Raw genomic sequence first — 19,391 nt, 5'->3', positions numbered from 1 at the left:
CACTCCCCTAATCCTGGGCATAGTTTATTTTTTGCATAGGCATAAATTAGAATCTGGAGATACAAAATTAAGAACCAATAGTGCAGCATTTGTGACAGGAGAGCGCAAAACAAAACCTGGTTGTCTGGAGGCAGGGCCAGTGCCAGAGGACCGATCACAGGATGGCCGGGGCCTCGCCTTCGTTCCAGCTCCGTCCTCCATTCAGGGCGCCCACCTGCACAGCAGCCTTTCCTGCCCCCTCCCCGCGGGCCGGAACGAACCACAGAGTTGGAACCAGTGCCCCGAGCCCCTCTTGGCAGCCAGGTTACAAGGACCTGAACTCACCCGAGGCCCCACAGAACGGGGCTAGGAATCAAGCCCTTAGCTTTTCAGTTAAAAAACAGACCTTGAAAAATACATACATAATAGAGCAGGGCTTGCTGGGTCCAAAAGCTCCCACCTCAGCCCCCCTCCTAACCCAGCCCCCCACCCCTGACTGTCCCCCATAGAAAATGAGTCAGAATAGAAACAGAATTGAGCATGAGCTGAGAGAGCCCCCGGGGGTGGCTCAGGGTTAGAGGGCCTCTTACATCAGCGGCCTGATAGGGGTGGGGTAGGGCCAACAGTGCAGACAGACCTCCTCCCACCGTGGCACCCTGAGTGTCACTGTCAGTCATTGTATCGCTGGGCCACAAGAGCCCAGGGAGTCCCCTGAACACTTCTAGCTGACCCCAGATGTTCATGGCCTCGAAGGACAGGTCTGGGCACCCTGGGGGAATGCAACAAGCTTGCACTGGGGCACAGGTGGGCCCTAGCAAGGAGTGGGGAGCAGAGTGGGCCCCAGTCCCAGCATCAGGAGAGAGCAAGCAACTACTGTCCCCAGCAGAGGGGACTCCTACAGGGCCACAGGAGCAGTAACCCTCAGGCTCCCAGGAGCCAGACCCTCCAAGGTACAGGAAGCCCCATGGCCCACCCTGACCCAGGACAAATACAGTGTATAGAAGCCCTCCAGGAATGCTGTGGCCTAGGCTGACGGCACTAGCTTTCTGGAGGAGCCCAGCTGCCTTCTCCCAGGAGCTTCCTGCCTGGGGACCAGTCCCAGCCTGCACCCTCCTCCCAGAGGACCTCACTTCTCTGCCTAGGGAGGGGGTACAGCTCAGCTGCCCCAGGCCCTAGCCTGTTTCACCCACAGCTTTGGCACCTGATTCATTTATGCAGCTCCCTGGGTGCCAGCCCCCGCACATAGGCAAGGGGCAGGCAGGTCTCATCCACCTTTGCCGGAACATGGGCACTCATCCCGCCTCTCCCTGCCTCGATTTCCCACAACATGCTACATATATACACCCTCGCAGGAGGGAGAAGAAGGCGCCCAGTGCCCGGCGCGCAGAGAACAAAGAAGGAAAAGCGACGCCGGAGCCTGCTGACCGCTGGAGCCACCCGGCGCTCAGGAAGGGCCTGCGCGTTCCTTCTCACCTCCGCTGGGCCAGGGGCTCTTCTTGCCCGCTCCCGGAAGTCAGTGCGCTTCAAGCGTGCGGGGGCAGAGGCGGGGGTGCTGCGCAGCCACCCCCAGAGCGGGGGGCGCGTGCCGAGAGGAGCTGGCCTCCCCGCTGGCGGCGGCAGCGGCACAGAGAAGGCCTAGTGGGTGGGTTCCCCATGCACCCTGAAGCGGTAGATGCAGGTGTACTCGGGGTGGCCCCAGTTAGTCAAGATCCGCAGCTCCACCACCTGGTATGCGGCCATTTTAGGGCCCTGAGGAGAGAAGGCAGGGGTGGGAGCCCTCAGACCGGAGGGGAGACGGCCACACCTAGGGCCAGACGCCCCCTCCCCCGGGCCTCTGTAGAGAACCGGACTTCAAAGCTCCTGTCTTCAGACCCTGGAACACAGTTTCCACTTGGTGGGCCAAGGAGCCCCACAGGCTTCACAGGTCCCACAGGGGCCGCCAACGCATGTCAGGCTGCGCCAGGCCCAGCCCACGGCCACATAAAAACGGCCTTGTAACCGAGCCCCAGCATGATTCATCGCAAACTGGGAAAACCTCACAGGAGCTCTCTGACCGTGAACAGAACTACCTTTATGGAGAGTTTGACGTATGTCGATGTTGAAAAAGAATTCCTTCACTGTGAATTAAGCAGAATTTCTTTTCTTTCTCAAGTTCCATCAGTCCTCTGTGTCATACGCTCATTTTCAGCTGAGGGCTGAAACTCTCTGCCTGGTAGCCAGGCCTGCCTCTCTCCCCCCTCTGTCCCTTCTCCACCTCACCCACTTCCTCACACTAGGACTCCCCTGGTGTGGCTCTCAGGCCACCTACCGGAGACTCACCTGGGCTGGAGACTGGGGATCTATTCCTAACAAGGGCCCAGGAGACCAATGCCCACTCAAGTTGAGGCAGGAGCCCCCCAGCGGTGGCCCAGCCACGCTGTGCTGTGTGAGGCCCAGCTGGGCCACATTCACTCGGATACCTACCCTCTGCAGGCAGCTCCCCAGCACTGCCCATCTGGGAGGGCCCCTCCCCCTCCCCCACGCTGATGTGCACTTGGCGCCTCTCCCACGCCACAGGGACAGTGGTCTCTGTTCCGTACCTCGGGCTGTGGGTGGGCTAGGCTGTGACTTCTCACTTGGAACCCCCAGTGCCTGGCACAGGACAAGTACTCAGAAAACATCTGCTGAATGGGTGGGAAAGTACATATATACGCCTCTGCCAGCAGAACAGAATCCCATACCTGAAAATAGAACGTCTGAATGGGCTCCCCATCCTGGTCGTAGGTGAACTGGCCAAGGAGCATCCCCTCCTGCTGCAGGTCTTCATCGAAACCCTGAAGAGAGAGCACAGGATGGAGGGAAGAGCCTGCTCTTAGACACGGGCCCCCGGGGAGGAAGGCCTTCCCTCCCGCTTCCCCACTGGCCCCCTCCCACCCGGTGGGGCAGGCGCCAGCCTCCTCGGGGACTGCAGGGGGCCTGAGCTCTGGACACAGGGCCGCCGTGTGATCTGTGACAAGTCACTTGACTCATTAGGCCTCCGTTTCTTCCTCCGCAGCCCGAGGTAACTGAGACCGAAGTGCTGTTTCCCACCTTGGCGCCCTCTCTTCCATATCTATTCCCTTCCCCTCAACCAAAGAACGATCCCAACTCTATCCTCAATAGAGACCCACAGGGCCCTCTTACAGCCCCTCTAGCCCCCAGGTGGGATACTCACAAAGACGGCAAAGTCCTTGGGGGCACTGGAGATGGTGCTGTTGGGTGACAAGGATTTGGGCACATGCTCTAAGGTGACAGCAGTGGGGCGGATGCGGGCAGAAAGGCGAACCACAGCAAAGCCCTGGGGCCCCTGGAAGGCCCAGCAGTTGCCTGGGTGCACGTCTGGCTGGAAGGGAAGAACGTTGGGTCAGCGCATGGCAGGTGACAAAGACAACCCGCCCTGAGCGCAGCTCTAATGACCCAGGAGGGGACGGTCACCCAGCTACGCAGGCGACTCGGTGTGCTCAGGGCCCCCACCTGGAGAATGACTCGAGGAGACTGGGATTGGTACCACAGGGGGATGCCGAAGAGGCTGAGGAGGGCCGTCTTGGTCTCGTAGGTCTCGGAACATCGGGTACTGATAACGCTGGCCCCTGAGACAGGAAAGAAAGGCAGGGTGGGCGCCTGGGGCTGGACTCCAGCAGGGGAGGGAGACCCACACAACCAGCTCAGCTCGCCAGCCAGGGGAACCCCGGCAGGGACTACCATTGCCCGTCCCCTCTCTGAGGACCAGTCTCCACACCTAACCCAGACCCCAGAGCAGCTACAAGCACCGCCGCCTCTTCCCGGCCGAGGACGGTGCTCAGCACGGCCCGCTTCTCCCACGCAGTCACTCGCCTTTGTTGTGAGCGCTGGGTTGGGTGAGTTCTGCCGACCTCAAGCCCTGCTTGCCTAACACCACAGCTACCCTAGCAGATGCCAGGGGGCCCGCCAGCGTAGGGAAAGGGGCCCAGCAAAGGGAGGAGAGGTGCACACACCTCCCGATTCCAGAGCGTAGTCCACCATCCCGATGCGGTCCTCGCTGTAGCGCTTCAGAGCCTGGTTTACAATACGGTGCACCTGCTAAAACACAGGCGCCCCGAGCAACTGTGATGGGAAGCAGACTCGTCCACCTCCGTGGCCCCACTGTTAGGGGCCAGGAACCCCTGGGCTCAGCCCTCCCCAGTCCGGACACGTGCCGTTGCTCAGGCATGCACCTCCACCCTTCCACACCAGCCCCAAAGCAAACATCGGAGCCTCCTGGATGTCACTTAGGTCACAGAACAGGCCAGGGAGCTGGCAGTGTGGGACTGTGCAGCTCTGTGGCTCCCAGGGAGGAAAGCAGCGCGTGTGTGCTGGGTGGATCAGCCATTGCGGGGGGCGGGGGTGTCCAGGGGCATCCAGTCCTCACCTCCTCTGTCACCCCAATCACGCCCTCCTTCTGCAGCGTCAGCCCCAGGCTGGCCACGGCCTCCCTCGCAGACTTGCCCTGCATCTCGGCCACGCGGGCAAGGATCTTGCTCTCCAGCTCCTGCAGCTGAGCTTGCATCTCCTCTCGCTGAAGGAGCCCAGTGCGGCTTCCCCCACCTCGAAGAAGGAACTGACTGACCCAGGCAGGGAACTGAGACTCCACCTAGGGACCAAAGAAAGGTCTCACTCTGGGAGGCTCACAGTGGAAGCTGCCACAGCAGAGCCCTGGCCAGGGTGGGGTGGCGCCTGGCTTGGGTAGAGGGGACAGGGAGCGAGGAACAGGCCTGCGAGGGGAGGGCCAGCACGTGCCTGTTCAGGCCCAAGGAGGAAAGAGTTATGAACAATCCGCCATGTTATCAATGAGAGAACAGGAAGAACTTCTGTCCAAGAAAGCCAGCATCTGTGCCGAGTCCAGAGCAGGGGGCAAGAGGCTCTTTGCCTTGCAGACTGCTAGGACCGTCTCAGAGGAGGGGTATTCAGCAAGGGACGTGGATGGTTCCAACTCACATCGTCCCGCACAGCCTGGAGCTGCTGGGGCAGCAGGCCCACTTGCTCCTCCACCGAGCTCTGCTTCAGGGTCAGGGCTGCCAGTTCCTGCCGCAGGCCTTCCAGCTGAACCCCCAGCCGCCCCAGCTCCTTCATGGAACTCTCCCGAAAGGACTCCTGGGTCATCCTACTCCCAGACAGAGAAGAAAGTTAGTAAGCCTTGGATCTCTGGTGAGGGGTAAGGCTATGCTGAGGAGAACAAGAGGATCCCCTAGTTGGCACCTGATATAAGTGTGTGCCCACCACTCACTGGTGAGTGCAAGGCTCACTCTTGGAGGTTCTGGCTGTAGAACAGAGCTCCGGTGCCTGTGACTTGGCTTGCATATCCCCAGGAGCTAATTATTACGGTATCCCATTTCCCTTCTAAGCCCAGATCCATAATTCACTCTGCCTCAGCTCTCACATCCTCCACAAGTACAGATATCTGGGGCATGGGAATACAGCCGGCATGAGGTTGTACAGAAAAGACGGTACATCTGTAAATGAACCCATGAATCCCAATTCTCTTGCAATGCCTGCAACCCCTGCCGGACCTCCACTGCACCTCAAGGACAGGCTCTGAGCAGGTGATCCTGAGCTAGGTTTCAGCCATCTCCCTCTCTGCTTGGGACACAATCAGAATTCTGCTCCGGGGCTCTGCTCCCCAGTCCTAGCTGGGGGTGGGAATGGGGAGGCTGGGGCTGAGCAGGCCTAGGACAGATGGCAGTGCGCATTACCTTTGCCACTCAGACTTCAGCTCCTGGAGTCGAGCCTCAGACTCCTATAAGCGAAAGAAGGGACCAATACAAGAAATGTCAGGCTCACAGCAGTCAGTCTTCCAGAGCAGGATCTGTTCCCTCTGGGGTCTTTGCTTAACCACATCCCCACCCCAGGGCCTCCTGACTGATCTAGCAAACGTCAAACTGGCCTCCTGGTTGAGGTCCTTGTGGGAGTCTCGGCCCATGTCTATCGTGCTTAGGCGTTCACCCGTTCACTCGTTCGTTCAGCATGTGTACCCAGCACAACAGGCCACTTGAAAGCAGCCCTTCCTGTCCTCAGGCATGATCCCAGGGCGTCTCTGCAGAGTGTTCCAGCCCGAGTGGATTCAGTTCAAGCAGAAGTCAGGAGACTCACAACCCTTCTCCCCATTCTGCACCTAAGCAGACCCTTAGGGGCCAAGGTGTCTCTCTGAGCCCAAGAACAGATGATGAATTCGATCAGCGCCCCACCGTAGGCTCCAAGTGCCCCCAAGCCCACCAACCTGCGAGGCCTGGACAATCTTCTTGAAGAGGTCTTCTGAGTCCTGTTGATGCTCTGCTCTCAGGGTGACCAGTTCTTCCTATCAGGCATAGGAGAGAGGCCAAGGATTTTACTGAGTCGTGCTCAGAGGCCGCTTACAACCAGTAAGTGGTGTAACCGGAATTCGAACCAGGCCTGTTTGATTGCAAACTTCAGCTCCTGGCCTTTCTGCTACAGTGCTTCTTGGAAACACGCAAGACTCCTCTTGGTCTTTACTGCACACCTGCGTGGTGTGCCACACCTACATGGGCGTTACAGGCGCACTACAATCTCATGTTCTCACAACCAGGGGCAGGGCAGACAGGAGAGTCTCCGTTTTAAAGAGGAGGACACTAAGTCTTAGAGAAGGTAATTGCCAAGTGGTAGAGCCGTCTGACCCTGAATGACACACTGCTGTCTCCCTCATGTCAGGGTGCAGGGCCTCGCCCCCTCCACCCCACACACCCAGGGTGTCAGCCACACGGGCCCCTCAGCTCCCCTCCCCGACCTGGATCTGAGCAGCGGTGTCCCTGCGGAAGTCCTCCTTCAGGGCAGCCTCGCGGCGGCTCACCAGCCCCTCCAGGAGCGCCAGGGTGTCCTCGTGGCTCAGGCTGCCGCTGCCCCCCTGCCCTCCAGCCCCCTGCCGCAGCTCCAAGCGTTCCAGCCGCATGGCCTCCTTCTGCCAGCTGGAGGAAAATTCGGCAGCAAGAGCTTCCAGGCGCCGCTCCAGAGAGTGTACCCGGGACAGAATGCGCTGCTCGGCCTGGCAGGACGGGGAGGGAAAAGCCACAGAGGTTAGGGACTTATGACAACAGTGCTTCCTAAAGAGGAAGGGAAGAGAATCCCAGAAACACCCAAATGAAATTATAAAACACAGTCTGTCGACTGTCAGTTAAAAGGCACGAGCCTAGTGAGTACAGAGGTCGGGCTTATGACTTGCAAAAATTCCGTTTTTAAACTAGGCAGTACTTGCATGACTCAAAAAGCAAGCAAGCAAACAGCAAAAACTCACGCTCCTAACCTCTGCCCCATCCACCCAGAGCCCTCACCACCAAGCCTTCCCAAACCAGGCAACTATTTTTATTAGTGTCTTTATGCAGATGAAAGTAAATACAAAGATATGTCATTCTTTACTTCCCCCGTTTTACAGAAAACGTGGTCCTGAAATTGAGTTGTCTTTACTAGTGATTAAAAAAAAAAAGTTAAAGATGCCAGAACACATCGTTATTTTGTGAAATAATAAACTCAGGGTCAGGAAAGTAATATCTACCAAAATAAATGGTTAAAAATGTGATAGCAAATTAAATTCAGCAGGGTGCAAGCAAAGTTCAAATAACTCTAATCAGAGGACAAAGCGTTTTACATTTTCATCGTAGACCCCGGGACCTGCACACACACACGCCGGTGGTTTGTGCACTCATCGCCCCCCACTGGACTGCAGGCCTCTTGAGGGCAGGGCCTGGGCCGGATCCAGCTTTAGCCTCTGGCGGGTTGCAAAACTGTCCTGCCCTCCTCCCAGCATCTGCGCCCTCTGCAATGTGGCTTCGCAGGTGCTTCCATGGAGAGGTGGGGTCTATTTCCCCCTCCTTGAATCTGGCCTGGCTCTGAGATTTGCTTCAGCCAATAGAATGTGGCAGAAGTGACAGTATGCTGGTTCTGAATCTAGTCCTCAAGGTCTGGCATGATTCCACTCTCCTGGAACCCTGCCCGGCCGCTATGAGAACAAGCCCAGGCTACCTGCTGGACAGCAAAGGTACAACCTGCCCAGTCCAGGCCTAGACCAGCCCGCCCCTACTGACCCACCAGTTAACTGCAGACACGTGAGGGGGCCCAGCCAAGATCAGCTGTCCTTGCTCAGACCAGAAAAGCCACCCAGAGGACCTGCAGGCTCACGAGCTAATCCAACGCTGTACTTCTTTTTTTTTTTTTTTTCACTACACTGCACAGCTTGCAGGACCTTAGCTCCCTGACCAGGGGTTGACCCTGGGCTGTGGCAGTGAGAGTGCCGAGTCCTAACCACTGGACCACCAGGGAACTCCCCAGTGCTGGTACTTTTTTTTTTTTTTTTTTTTGCGGTACGCGGGCCTCTCACTGTTGTGGCCTCTCCTGTTGTGGAGCACAGGCTCCGGACGTGCAGGCCCAGCAGCCATGGCTCACGGGCCCAGCCGCTCCGCGGCACGTGGGATCCTCCCGGACCAGGGCACGAACCCGTGTCCCCTGCATCGGCAGGCGGACTCTCAACCACTGCGCCACCAGGGGAGTCCCAGTGCTGGTACTTTTAAGGCACTGATTCTAGGGGTGGTTTATCTATGGTAATAGGTAACAGAACAGGATATTACCTGACTCACAGAAGGTACTCAGTAAAGATTCGTGAAATTGTACTGAAAAGGAACAAGGTAGGCAAGACAATTTGTCTTATTCCTTTTCCTTCTGTTTTCCGTGCCTCTTAGGATGGCAACTAACTTTTGGGCAGTTTTGAGTCATATTTAAGCACAGGCAACACACCCCCCAACACCTGCACCACTAACAGCAGAGAAAGGTGTCCTGGCAGCACCTCTACAGCTGTGTGTGTGAGGAAGAAGGGCAGGGACGACTTCAATGGCAAATTCAGGCCGAGGCGGGAGGCTGCGACCCTAAGATGCTCACCTGGAAATGTGGGGATGAGTCTCTGGAACCCCATACCGCACGCTGCCCACTGCTGCCCTTCGAGGCCCACCAGGAAGCCACGGCGGGGTGGAACGTCTGCAGCCCGAAGGGGTAGCAATACCATGCGCCTGCACACAGAGGAGGGGGCAGTTAACCCGGGCCGGGGCCACAGCGCGGACGGCAGCCTCATGAGCAGCGCTCAGCAGCAGCCTGTCTCGCTCGCGGGAGCCTTGCCCCGGCCAAAGGCGGTATGAGGGGTGGAGGTTCCCGCCACTCTCTGAGGCAGCAGCCTCCACCCGACAATCCCAGCGTGTACGCATCCTCACGTCCCCTCAGGAATCCTCACCTTTCCACAGGTGGCAAAGCTTGGCGGAAGCGGCTATCATAAGTTGGGGATGATCCAACGGTAGAACCCAGAGGGCCTGACGGTGGTCCTCAGTCCAGACCGTACATCAGAATCACCCACGCAGCTTTTGAAACAATCAGTGTCTGGCCCCGCCCTCCAGAGTGAGTTCGCGGGCCTGGGGGATCCCTCCATAAGGAGTTTTAAAAGCTCCCCAGGTGGGAATTCCCTGGCGGTCCCATGGTTAGCACTCGAGCTCTCAATGCCGAGGGTGTGGGTTTAGTCCCTGGCTGGGGAATTAAAATCCCACAAACTGTGCAGCATGGTCCCCCAAAATAAATAAATAAATAAATAAATAAAAGCTCCCCGGGTGACTCTAATGGGCTGCCATGGTTGAGAATCACTGAAACAGAATCCACCTGCTCAGAAAGGCTGCCTGCTGCCCCGGAACAGAGCACAAGGCTGCCACCACACAGACATTTGCATCTTGCTCTAGGGGCTACCTGTTTGCGATGTGTTTACTCCTGAGCTATGCACGTGCCGTGTGTGCGTGTACATGTATGCGTGGGGCTGACAGCGCCTGAAAAAGCCATATTGGCTGTGGGGTCTCCACCCTGGTAAGATGTCACACCTGCCACTCAGTTGTTGGCCTCGAGCAGGTGCAACAGGAAGCATGTGACCACCAGACTTTAAGTCAGACCCTCCGGACAGGCCTTCACTTACTGCCCTCCCGGAGCTGGTCACTCCACCCCTCTGCCTTTCAGACTTTCCGTATGCATCTCATGACACCGTGAGAACCTCAGCTCCACCAACCCCACATGGGGATGGTGAAACGAACAACCTTGTGAGATAACACAAGGGAGTATGCTTCCTGAACAAAACACTGTAAGATTATAAAAGGTCATTATTATTTTAAGGGCAATGCCCAGCTTCCACTGGATAGGAACAAGCTGTTCTTGTAACAGGAAACAAGGGAATCAACACTTGGAAAGATGTTCTACCTTGGTAGAAATTAAAGAAATACAACTTGAGTAGATGCTAAACCTATAAAACCACCTCTAAAAATATAATAATAATAAAGCATGGTCTTTAATTATAAATTGGTAAAACTGAGCCTGGGGGCCACAGGGGCAACTCATAGGAAACTGTGACACTCATGTGAAATTGTCAAATCAAAAGCTGAACACAAAATATATAAACATAATGATTACAACTATGTAAAAAATGTGAAAGTTCAACGATAGAGACTGGAACAACGTGGAGCATCTTATAGATGACAGGTACTTCTCGGTGCAAAAAGGTGCTCTCACTTCTCTTTACTACTTCATTGTTTTGATCCTAAAGACAGCTGAAGACTGAACTTGATGTAATGGTAATTCACTCACCCAGACAACCTCCTGATTTGGAATGGAGGGAAAATGACTGCTAATAACAGTGTCAGAGTCCCTGCTTTTTACCCCGGTATTCCTGTACTAAGGCATGTTCCAGACCCTGGGGCTGCAAGGACGCTCTAGACATGCTAGGCAGTCCAGCGTAGCAACCCAAACCAAGGACAAGATCAGTGGATCGGAGCATTTCCCCTTTCACCCACTGGTCACCTGAGGACCCAGGAGACCCAGACAGGATGCTGCCCAGGCGCCATCCGACCCCGCTCGTCCTGCCTCCTTCCCCTTTTTGTAGCTGATCACTGTCTCTCTAGTTTTCACATTTCTGCTCAGCACCAGCGTCGGCCCACACTCTGCCTGCCCCTCTGGCTCGCAAGCCCCATCTCCACAAGCTCTCGTTCTACCCCTCCCCGTGACAGTGGATGAGCTCACCATAGGTCAGGCCGGTCAGAAGCAGCAGCAGCAAGAGGAACCACAGGAACGTCTTCAGTGATGAGAAGCGCCTGGACCACAGGAGGGGAGAGAGGGCAGGCGGAGGTGTCAGGAGGGCTCCAGAGCCTCTATATGCCCCCAGGGAGTTCCTAGAGATTTTTCCTGAGTGCTGAGCTAGAGTTAGAGAGGACACCCTCAAGCCTCTCATCTTGCCAGGGCCAGATTGGATGCTTTACCTGCAAAGCTTGGAGTGATGGGGACAATTCTGACTCTGAACTGTATTGATGTTATCCAAAATAAATACTGGGGGTGGGGCGGGGGGGCGGGCTTCCCTGGTGGCACAGTGGTTAAGAATCTGCCTGCCAATGCAGGTGACACGGGTTTCAACCCCGGTCTGGGAAGATCTCACATGCCACGGAGCAACTAAGCCTGTGCGCCACAACTACTGAGCCTGTGCTCTAGAGCCCATGCTCCGCAACAAGAGATGCCACTGCAATGAGAAACCCGCGCACCGCAATGAAGAGTAGCCCCCGCTCGCCGCAACTAGAGAAAACCCATGAGCAGCAACGAAGACCCAACACAGCCAAAAATAATAAATAAAAATAAATTTATAAAATAAATAAATAAGTAAATACTGGGGTCTCTGAATAACCTAAAACTTTCACAGACAGGTGTCCTCTAGGCAAGCAAATATAGAAGAAAAAAAAAGTAACTCCTTAGTCAGGCAGTATTTTCTTTTGGAAAACACTGGGGGTCCAGATCACCGGGGGGCCGAGAGGGATGCTGAATGTTCTGGGAAACACCACTTGCTGGCTAGAGCCTAAGGCCTGGCCAGCAGGAGTAAGGCTGGGCTTGTCTGAGATCAGAAGTGGCTAGGCTGGTGTTCGGAAGGAAGTGGCCAAGAAGCTGCGTTCCAGAACACTCCCTGCACCTGACTCTAAGTCCTGTCCACTGTCAGGCAGAAAAAGGGGCTCTGGGTGTCCACTCCACGCTAATAAAAGCCGCAGGTAAACTGGGAAAGAAAAAACCTTCAGAGAAACCATCACGCACAGGTGTAGATGCTTTATCGGCCCCTTCTGATTCCTTGTCAGTCTTGCTTACCTGGTTAAAACGAAGACGTCGAGGAGGGAGGCAGCTGTCGTCAGGCGGTACCAGGTGGTGCCAATCCACCAGTAGAGGAGTCCGAAGAGCCGGCCTGGAAGAGGGCCCGTCAAGCCTAGTGCCACCCTGAACCACTGGGCCTGTGTGTCTCCACCAGCGGTCCTCCCTGCCCCGACCCCAACCCTGATCGCCAGTGCACCTCCGTCCTGTCCCACGCTACCCAGGTCCTGTGATGCCACCCGCCTGCGCTGCCAACGCCCTCCGCCCAGCTTTCAAGCAAGGGTGCTCCCGTGGCTCCTGGCTCCCCGTAATTATTCTGGAGCGAGCTATCCCTGGTGGCCCTACAGTCTCTTTCTAACGGGTTGGATACCCAACCGCAGAAAGATGGGTGAAAGTGACTGCCAGAGAGAATGGAAACCATCATGTACAGAGCAGCCGGCACTCACCTGGAGAAGTGAACACCATCCAGAAAAGAGAGCCCGCCCGAGAGACAGCGTTCCGCAGCCGCGACCCTGAACCCTGCTGGTCTGTCTCCGAGTAGCCTGCAGGGGAGCAGAGGAGACGCCCAGTTGTCCTCACTCTTTTTTTCTGGTGTGGAGGTGCCGTGCACCGCAGGGCCTGCGGAATCTTAGTTCCCCGACCAGGGATCGAACCCGTGCCCCCTGCAGTGGAAGCGCGGAGTCCTAACCACTGGACCGCCGCTGTCCTCACTCTTAAGAGCCTTGGGACATGGAGACTGTCAGTTGTCTGCTCCTCTAGACTGTGAGCTGAGACCGTGTGTCATTCTCCTTCACATCCCCAAGTGACAGAGGCTGGCAGCTAGCAGGCCAGTAAACGCTGACGAAGCGAAGCGCTAGATTTCTGACATTTTATTTCCCTTGGCCTCCTTGTCTGCTTCCTTCTCACCAGCAACCCCTCAAACCACTCAGACCTAGAGTAAGGGATCAAGCACCTCCTGCGTGTGAAGCTCCATGTTAAACACCTGCCGGAAATGAGTCAAATAAGGGAACCGGCCACAGGCGGCTCAAGGCCTCGTGGGGCCAGGCGGTCGCATCCCAGCGCTATCGAGGGCCACCCCAGGCCTGGGTTCAGGGCACCGTGGGGGCACAGCAGCAACACTCAGCTGGACACCATGCTCTCTCGAGCTGTCAGGGCGCCTTCCCCTACTTCCCGTCACCTCCCCAGCAGCCCGGGAACCTGGCGGAGCACCTCCCCGAGGCTGGGGAGGGAGGACGTCGCCTACCTACGTAGTCATCCTCGGAAGAGTAGCCCGAGGACGACCCGAGGAAGTCCTCGGACAGTTTGTTCTCCGGGAGCCCGTTGACTTTGCTGCTCTCAGTGCCACCTGTGTCTCTCCTCCTCACCCGCAGGTCCTCACCTGAGGAGGGAAGAACGCGGGGTTCTCCTGGGGCAGAGGTGCTCCGAGGAGGGTGTTCCAGAGGGACTCGCGGGGACACCCCGAGGAGCATCTCTGATGGGCAGCCCCGCCCGAGCTCCCTTGGGTCAAGGGAGGGTGAACTAGGACCGGCCCCTCCGTCTCCCAGGCCTGGAGCAGCTACGTGGCTACTCCATTGTCTACAGGGGCCTGGAAGTTCAGACACTCGGCTGCTCTCCCAAGGGTTCCGAAGGTGGGGAGCCCCTCTTCTGGCCCCGCAGCGGTTAGGAAACCCCCGGGGGGGATTTTGGACCATACATCTCCGGAGGCAGCAGAGGCCCAGGAGAAAGGCTGTGGACACTCACTCCAGAAGGGGTCACCACGCAGCTGGTCGTCGAGGATGGAGTTCCTGGTGAGAGAGGCGGCGATGGAGGCGGCCCGGGGGCTGCCAAAGTAGGACTCCCTGACCACAGACTCGCTGTAGTAGGAGGTGTGCCTGTCGGAGGAGGGGCCCAGCTGTGGCGCTGGGGAGAGGCGCTTCATGTTGCCGGATTTCTTCTTCAGGGTCCTGTGGGAGGTCAGCAGGAGGAGAGAGGCAGGAGCTGAGCCCAGCCAGGAAAGCGAAAGCGGGGCTCTAGGCAGTGCTCTGCCCTCCTAAGGTGGGGGGGGGGGGGCGCAGCCTTGTTGCTAGGCAACTAACAACTCCCAACTGCTGACTGTCTACCGCGCAAAGCAGGTACTTTCTGTGCTCCCGTTATCTCTAAATCTCACAAGCAGTTAGGCGAGACCATCAGTAAGCGATGGAGTCAGGATTCAAGTCTAGGTCTCTAACTTCACAGCCAAAGTGTTTTTTCATGCTTCCTCACAGATTAGTAATTTCTACAACCCACTGAAAACCCAGACAAACCCAACCTGGCCCTCTAGAGCTAGTCAAAGCCTCGGGGGCTGTCAGCTCGGCCTCACATCTGCAAGGGGGCAGGGTGAGGCAGGCGCCTGCCTTAGCTCACATCCTGGTGCCCCTTGGACTTGTTCGTCTCCTCAGCTGCTTCGCTGGCCCTGAGGAGGCCCTACAGACAGTGGCACATGTGGGTGTGGGTCTGGGGAGGATGGCCAGACTGGCAGAGCCATCCATGGCACCATGGGTTCCTGTGAGCCCAGCTCTCGGTTTTGGGGTTTCCGGCCTGGCTTATTCTTGAAGCTGCCTCTCCCCACTTCCTGTTCTCTGAACATGAGGGCAGCAGCCCGGCTTACAGCATGGAGAGAAGAAACAACACTGGGCCCTGGCATCCCCAGAGGTGTGAATGTCCCCTTTGACCAGACATGGGTATCTGATCTCTGCCCACAAAAGTCACAAGACGAAGAGGCTGCGCAGTGAGCCGCCCAAGACATGTGCTCTGCAGGTCAGTGCGATCCCACGGAGGCGGGTGGGGCTGGAAGTGGCGATCCCATACCTGAGAGGGCTGTCTTTAAACAGGGTGCTCTGACTGCCCATCACCGAGCTCCCCCCACTGCTGCTGCTGCCGTCATCGTCACCCTGGGAGTAGCGTGTGAGGCGCTGGCTTCTTCGAGACATGATGAGGTGGGCGGGGGACCCTTCCCCTGAAGAGTCTTGGGAGAGAAAGGGCGCATGTGAAGCGTGGGGCTGTTCTCAGCCCCTCTCCAGGGGAGGAGAAACAGCGCGCTGCCTCCTAGCCAATCCCCACCCCCCACCGGGATTCAACTGAAACAGCCTGAGATGTGGGTGACATGGGGCATTTATTAATTATCCCGGCCCCACCCACCCTGCTGCCCTCTGCCCTCTGCCTTGGGCAGCCTCTTTCATGGCACCTTCCACAGGATTTCCTAATTCTCAGTTTACTGGATGCGGAGGTCCGTGAGAGCTAGCATTGGGCCTTCTGCAGCCTCTGACATGAGACAGAGCCTGTGGCACCTGAGAGATGCTAAATGAATGCCTTTCACCACTGCTGCCCTGCACCCGCTCTCCAGCCCAGCCGTCTCACCCTGCTGCCCTGCACCCGCTCTCCAGCCCAGCCGTCTCACCCTGCTGCCCTGTCCCTAGAGCTGTGCCTGTTCTTGTTCTAGCTTGTTTCCCTTAGATGGGACGTGCTTTCCTTTCTTCGTAGCTGTATTCACTGATTCAGAGCCGCAGTCAAACTTTGACTCCAGAAAACTTTTGCACGGTAACCCCTGCCTACATCCTGATGGCGCCCGATGCCGTATCCCATTAGTGATTACTGGGCTGCAACATCAGTGCATCTTGATACGATAAAATACTTTGTTAAATGCCTCCTAGGTACCCGGCTCCTTACACACCCATTATAATCCAGGAAGGCATTGTTACCCCCATTGTACTGGGGGAAACCTGGGACACTGAAATGATCAGTAACCTGCCCACAGCCACCCAGCCTGTTAAGTGACAGTGGCAGAGTTTGAGCTCAGCTCTCACAGGTTGCAGGGCCTGGGTCCTTCCACTCCACCAGGAGGTTTTCAAGTTCTTTCAGGAATGTGTTGTTGTGTCCCCAACTAGAGCCTTTTACAGCCTCCAGTATGTTCAGAACAGGCTGCAGAGCTGTTACATTTGTTAACAAACTAACAAAACAGGCAGGTGGAGCGCCAGTGTGGGATTAGCCTCAGTCCCTATCAGCCAGACCAGTCACTACGTGGGGTGGAAAACCAAGGCTCTGGAATTGATAAGGAAGACTCAGAGGAGGCCAAGGTGAAAAGACGTGGCAAAAGGGGGCACTCTACAACACAAGGAGGATTCATAAACCTTTCAGTTCTAGAAACCCAAGTTCAAAATCTCAGATGACCAGTATGAGCACTCTGAACATGGCGCCTTTGCCAGCCTGTATTACAAAGTCACTGTTATACTTCGGTCCTAGTACTTGTGACTTAGCACTTCCAATATTCCTCGTTGATACTTAAATTACTAGTTCTCTGGACTGTGTGATGGACATAGGCTCTAACACATCCCAACTCAGACTACAGAAACCAGGAGGTCTGGTTAGTCCAGTTGAAGAATTCTACAAAGTCGTCTTCTGAAAAACAAGCAGCCTCATGTCTTGGGTCTTACTGGTGTCTTCACAGGTAGGATGTCCACCTGGCATCTTTCCCTGGTTTTAGCCGATGGTGGTAAAGGGACCGATTGGTAGTAGCCACCGCAGGAAGTTGGCCTGGATCCTTTTCTATATTCCATTCCTTATAAGGTAATTCCACCCCTGCTACTGCCCTCCCCACCTGAAAGCTACAGATGCTCACACAGGCTCCTCCTCTTAACTCTGCCCTGCAGAAGCTGATGAAGCTTTCGCCCTGGGGCAGGAACAAAGCAATGAGTTTATACAGAACTCAAGCTACTGCTGGCAAGAATATAAATAAATATTTAGATGGAGAGGTGTGTGTGTGTGTGTGTGTGTGTGTGTGTGTGTTTGGAGGGGGGGCGGTTGCTGAAAACCATCAGCAGTCAGCACCCTTCCAGGGGTGCCTTTTAGTCTTTCTCATGGGGTTCTGCTATCACGAAACAGTTTATCATTGAATCTGGGTTTCGCAAGATGAAAAGGTGGAGGCCCCGTCCTCCAAAACAAAACAAGACGTGAGCCTCTCAGAGTTCCAGTCTTTTGCATCTCAGAATAAACACCCCCGCCTCCCCCCCCACCGCTAAGACACCCTCACATAAAACATCCCTTCCCACTTCTAAGAGGAACCACACCCTTTCTCAGCTCCACCCTTCCCCACCCCCATCACAAACTTATACGGCAGTATCCAGCCAGTCGTCAGACTTAACCTAGATCTTGGGCATCCTCCGCGGTACGTTTTCATACTACATTCTCTCGTGGGACCTGCAAAACGCTCCAGGTGCTAACTCTGCTCCCTTCATTCCCTACTGGCTAAACCTGCGGGAGTTTTTTTTTTACCAACCATGCGCCTTTCCTGCCTCTCTGCTCTAAGTCACACTCCCGCCTCCTATTTGGTTTCTTTCTTTTTTTTTTTTTTTAGAACTGAACAAAATGGCCCTCCCTCCTATTCCCAGAGTTATGACAGGCGGCGACAGAAGCAGAGAACTACCTGTCCCTGGAAACTGCCTGACTGGCACGAAAACGCGGGCACTGGCCTGGGCCGCTTTGGGACAGCCTGGTCTCCGCTCCTCGCCTACCGGGGAGGTTCGGCCCGGGGAAGTCCCGCCCGGAGACATCCGCCCTCCAGACTGACCAGTGGAGCGGCCAGTCCCGGGGGCGGGGGCCGGGCGGCGGAGATGAGTCACGGCGGCCTTGGCACAGCGCTGGCCCTTCTCGACCGGTCCAGGGGCGTGCACCGGGCGGGGCTGGAGCCTGGCCCAGCTCGGCCCGGAGAGGAAGGGCCAGGCCTGGGCAGCTCGGCTCTGGCCGGTGCAGCCCGACAATGACCCCGGGGTCAGGCCGGGCCCGGGACCCGCGGGGAGGGGAGCGAGGCCGGCCCACCACCCTCGCCCCGCGCGCCCGCCCGCCAGAGGCCCAAGGCCGGCTGTTACCTGCTGCCGCCGCTGCTCCGTGCGGAACCGGGGACGTTCGAGGCCAGCCGCGCCTCCCGGGCGCACCCTCTTACCGCGTCGGAATCCGGGGAGGTGCGGTCGGCGCAGGGACCCGGGGCGCGCGGGGAACTGCGGACGGCGGATTGGCGGACAATGCGGCCCGCGCAGAACCGCGCTGCGCAAGTGGGGCCGGACGGCGCGCGCGTGGCCGAGTGTGTTATGTGTGCGCCTGTCAGTCAACACTGACAGACCGCAGCCCATTGGTCAGACCCCGCCCGCGTCACCGCCCACTGCCACTGCCCATTGGGCGGTTTGAACACAAAGGCTCCGGCTCGCCCCGCCCGCCGCGTGGGCCAAACGGGCGGGGCAAGGCCAGACAAGAATCGCGCGTGGGAGGCGCGGGTGAGTGGGCAACCCCTGGGCGCTGGAGGACTCGGATGGAGCCGGCAAGCGGGGGCTCGACCTGGCCTGACTTCGCACTTGACTCCCGGTCTGGTTGCTCAAAACACTTGAGCCCTGTCCTGGTACTGCCTCATGCGCCTCACCCCACCCGCGGCCTTCTGGGGCCCAGCTCTCGGCAAGATGACTCGACAGGGCCGGGGTGCCAGGACCTTAAAGGTATTGAAGATGGCACGAGGAAGTGGGGAGCAGGGGAGATTGACAACCCCTGGCCTAAGACCCACCTGGAGGGGTAGCGTGTAGTTAGCCCCTAGAGGACCTCCCCCAAACAATTGTTGGAATCTCTTGCGTAACAGTTTTCTTAGGCATTTCTACACTTTTTTTTTTTTTTTTTTACAGATCAGGAAACAGGTTCATAGAGTTTTTAAGTGATTTGCTTAGTCACACAGCTTGAACGAGGCAAAACTGAGATTAGAAGCTTCTCTCCATATCCAAGCCCCCCCTTTTTTTTTCCATTTTGGGATTGATTTTGGGATTCCAGACTTGGCAGGAAGCTCTGCCACTTCTCAGTCTGCCCTCAGAGGCCCCCAAATTTCATGGCAGAAGCTTTTCTTCATTTGAAGGAGGATGCTTGCCCCAGTTGGTGCTGAGAAGGCAAGGCCGGTTACCTATTCCTCTGCTTTACTCAAATCTGAGTGTGGAAAGAGTACTTGATCGATATGGAATGAATAACATGCTGCCTGACTTCAAGGGTCCTGTGCCCTGGCTCCCCACTGGCCAACTCTACAGATGCAGAAAGTGCCCAGCTTGGGAGGAGTCACTTCCTGGCAAGCTCTTCTAAGGGAAGATGAAACTGTTGTTACTTCACTTTTAACATGCTAAGAGGAAGAGACTAGAAATAATGAAATCAGGACAGGAAGACGCTGGGGGTAGGGGATTGAGGAAATGTGAAGCCCTTGT

At 56.6% G+C, this 19,391-nt stretch overlaps 1 protein-coding gene across 2 annotated transcripts; it reads right to left on the bottom strand.

The window, feature by feature from the left end:
• Window positions 1–475: 475 nt before the first annotated feature.
• Window positions 476–18,235, bottom strand: SUN2 (Sad1 and UNC84 domain containing 2). 2 transcript variants are annotated; one of them, XM_079937542.1, is made up of 18 exons: window positions 17,591–17,959; window positions 14,980–15,136; window positions 13,894–14,096; window positions 13,397–13,531; window positions 12,600–12,695; window positions 12,154–12,247; window positions 11,053–11,123; window positions 8,893–9,020; window positions 6,755–7,009; window positions 6,230–6,307; window positions 5,706–5,749; window positions 4,951–5,116; window positions 4,385–4,606; window positions 3,972–4,056; window positions 3,472–3,587; window positions 3,173–3,340; window positions 2,700–2,792; window positions 476–1,728 (listed from the first exon to the last, which is right to left on the bottom strand). In XM_079937542.1, exons 1-18 carry the CDS (start codon window positions 17,715–17,717, stop codon window positions 1,615–1,617), a joined length of 2,352 nt encoding a protein of 783 aa, XP_079793668.1. In that variant the 5' UTR covers window positions 17,718–17,959; the 3' UTR covers window positions 476–1,614. The 2 variants fall into 2 exon arrangements, with proteins under 2 accessions (XP_079793668.1, XP_079793669.1); XM_079937543.1 differs by lacking the exon at window positions 17,591–17,959 and adding an exon at window positions 18,033–18,235 and having other exon boundaries at window positions 477–1,728.
• Between the last annotated feature and the right edge of the window lie 1,156 nt (window positions 18,236–19,391).

This window comes from Stenella coeruleoalba (assembly GCF_951394435.1).
Source record: "Stenella coeruleoalba genome assembly, chromosome: 11".
Taxonomy (NCBI): Eukaryota; Metazoa; Chordata; class Mammalia; order Artiodactyla; family Delphinidae; genus Stenella; species Stenella coeruleoalba.
Note: the sequence above shows the minus strand (reverse complement) of the source record. Positions and strands in the feature narration are given on the sequence as shown.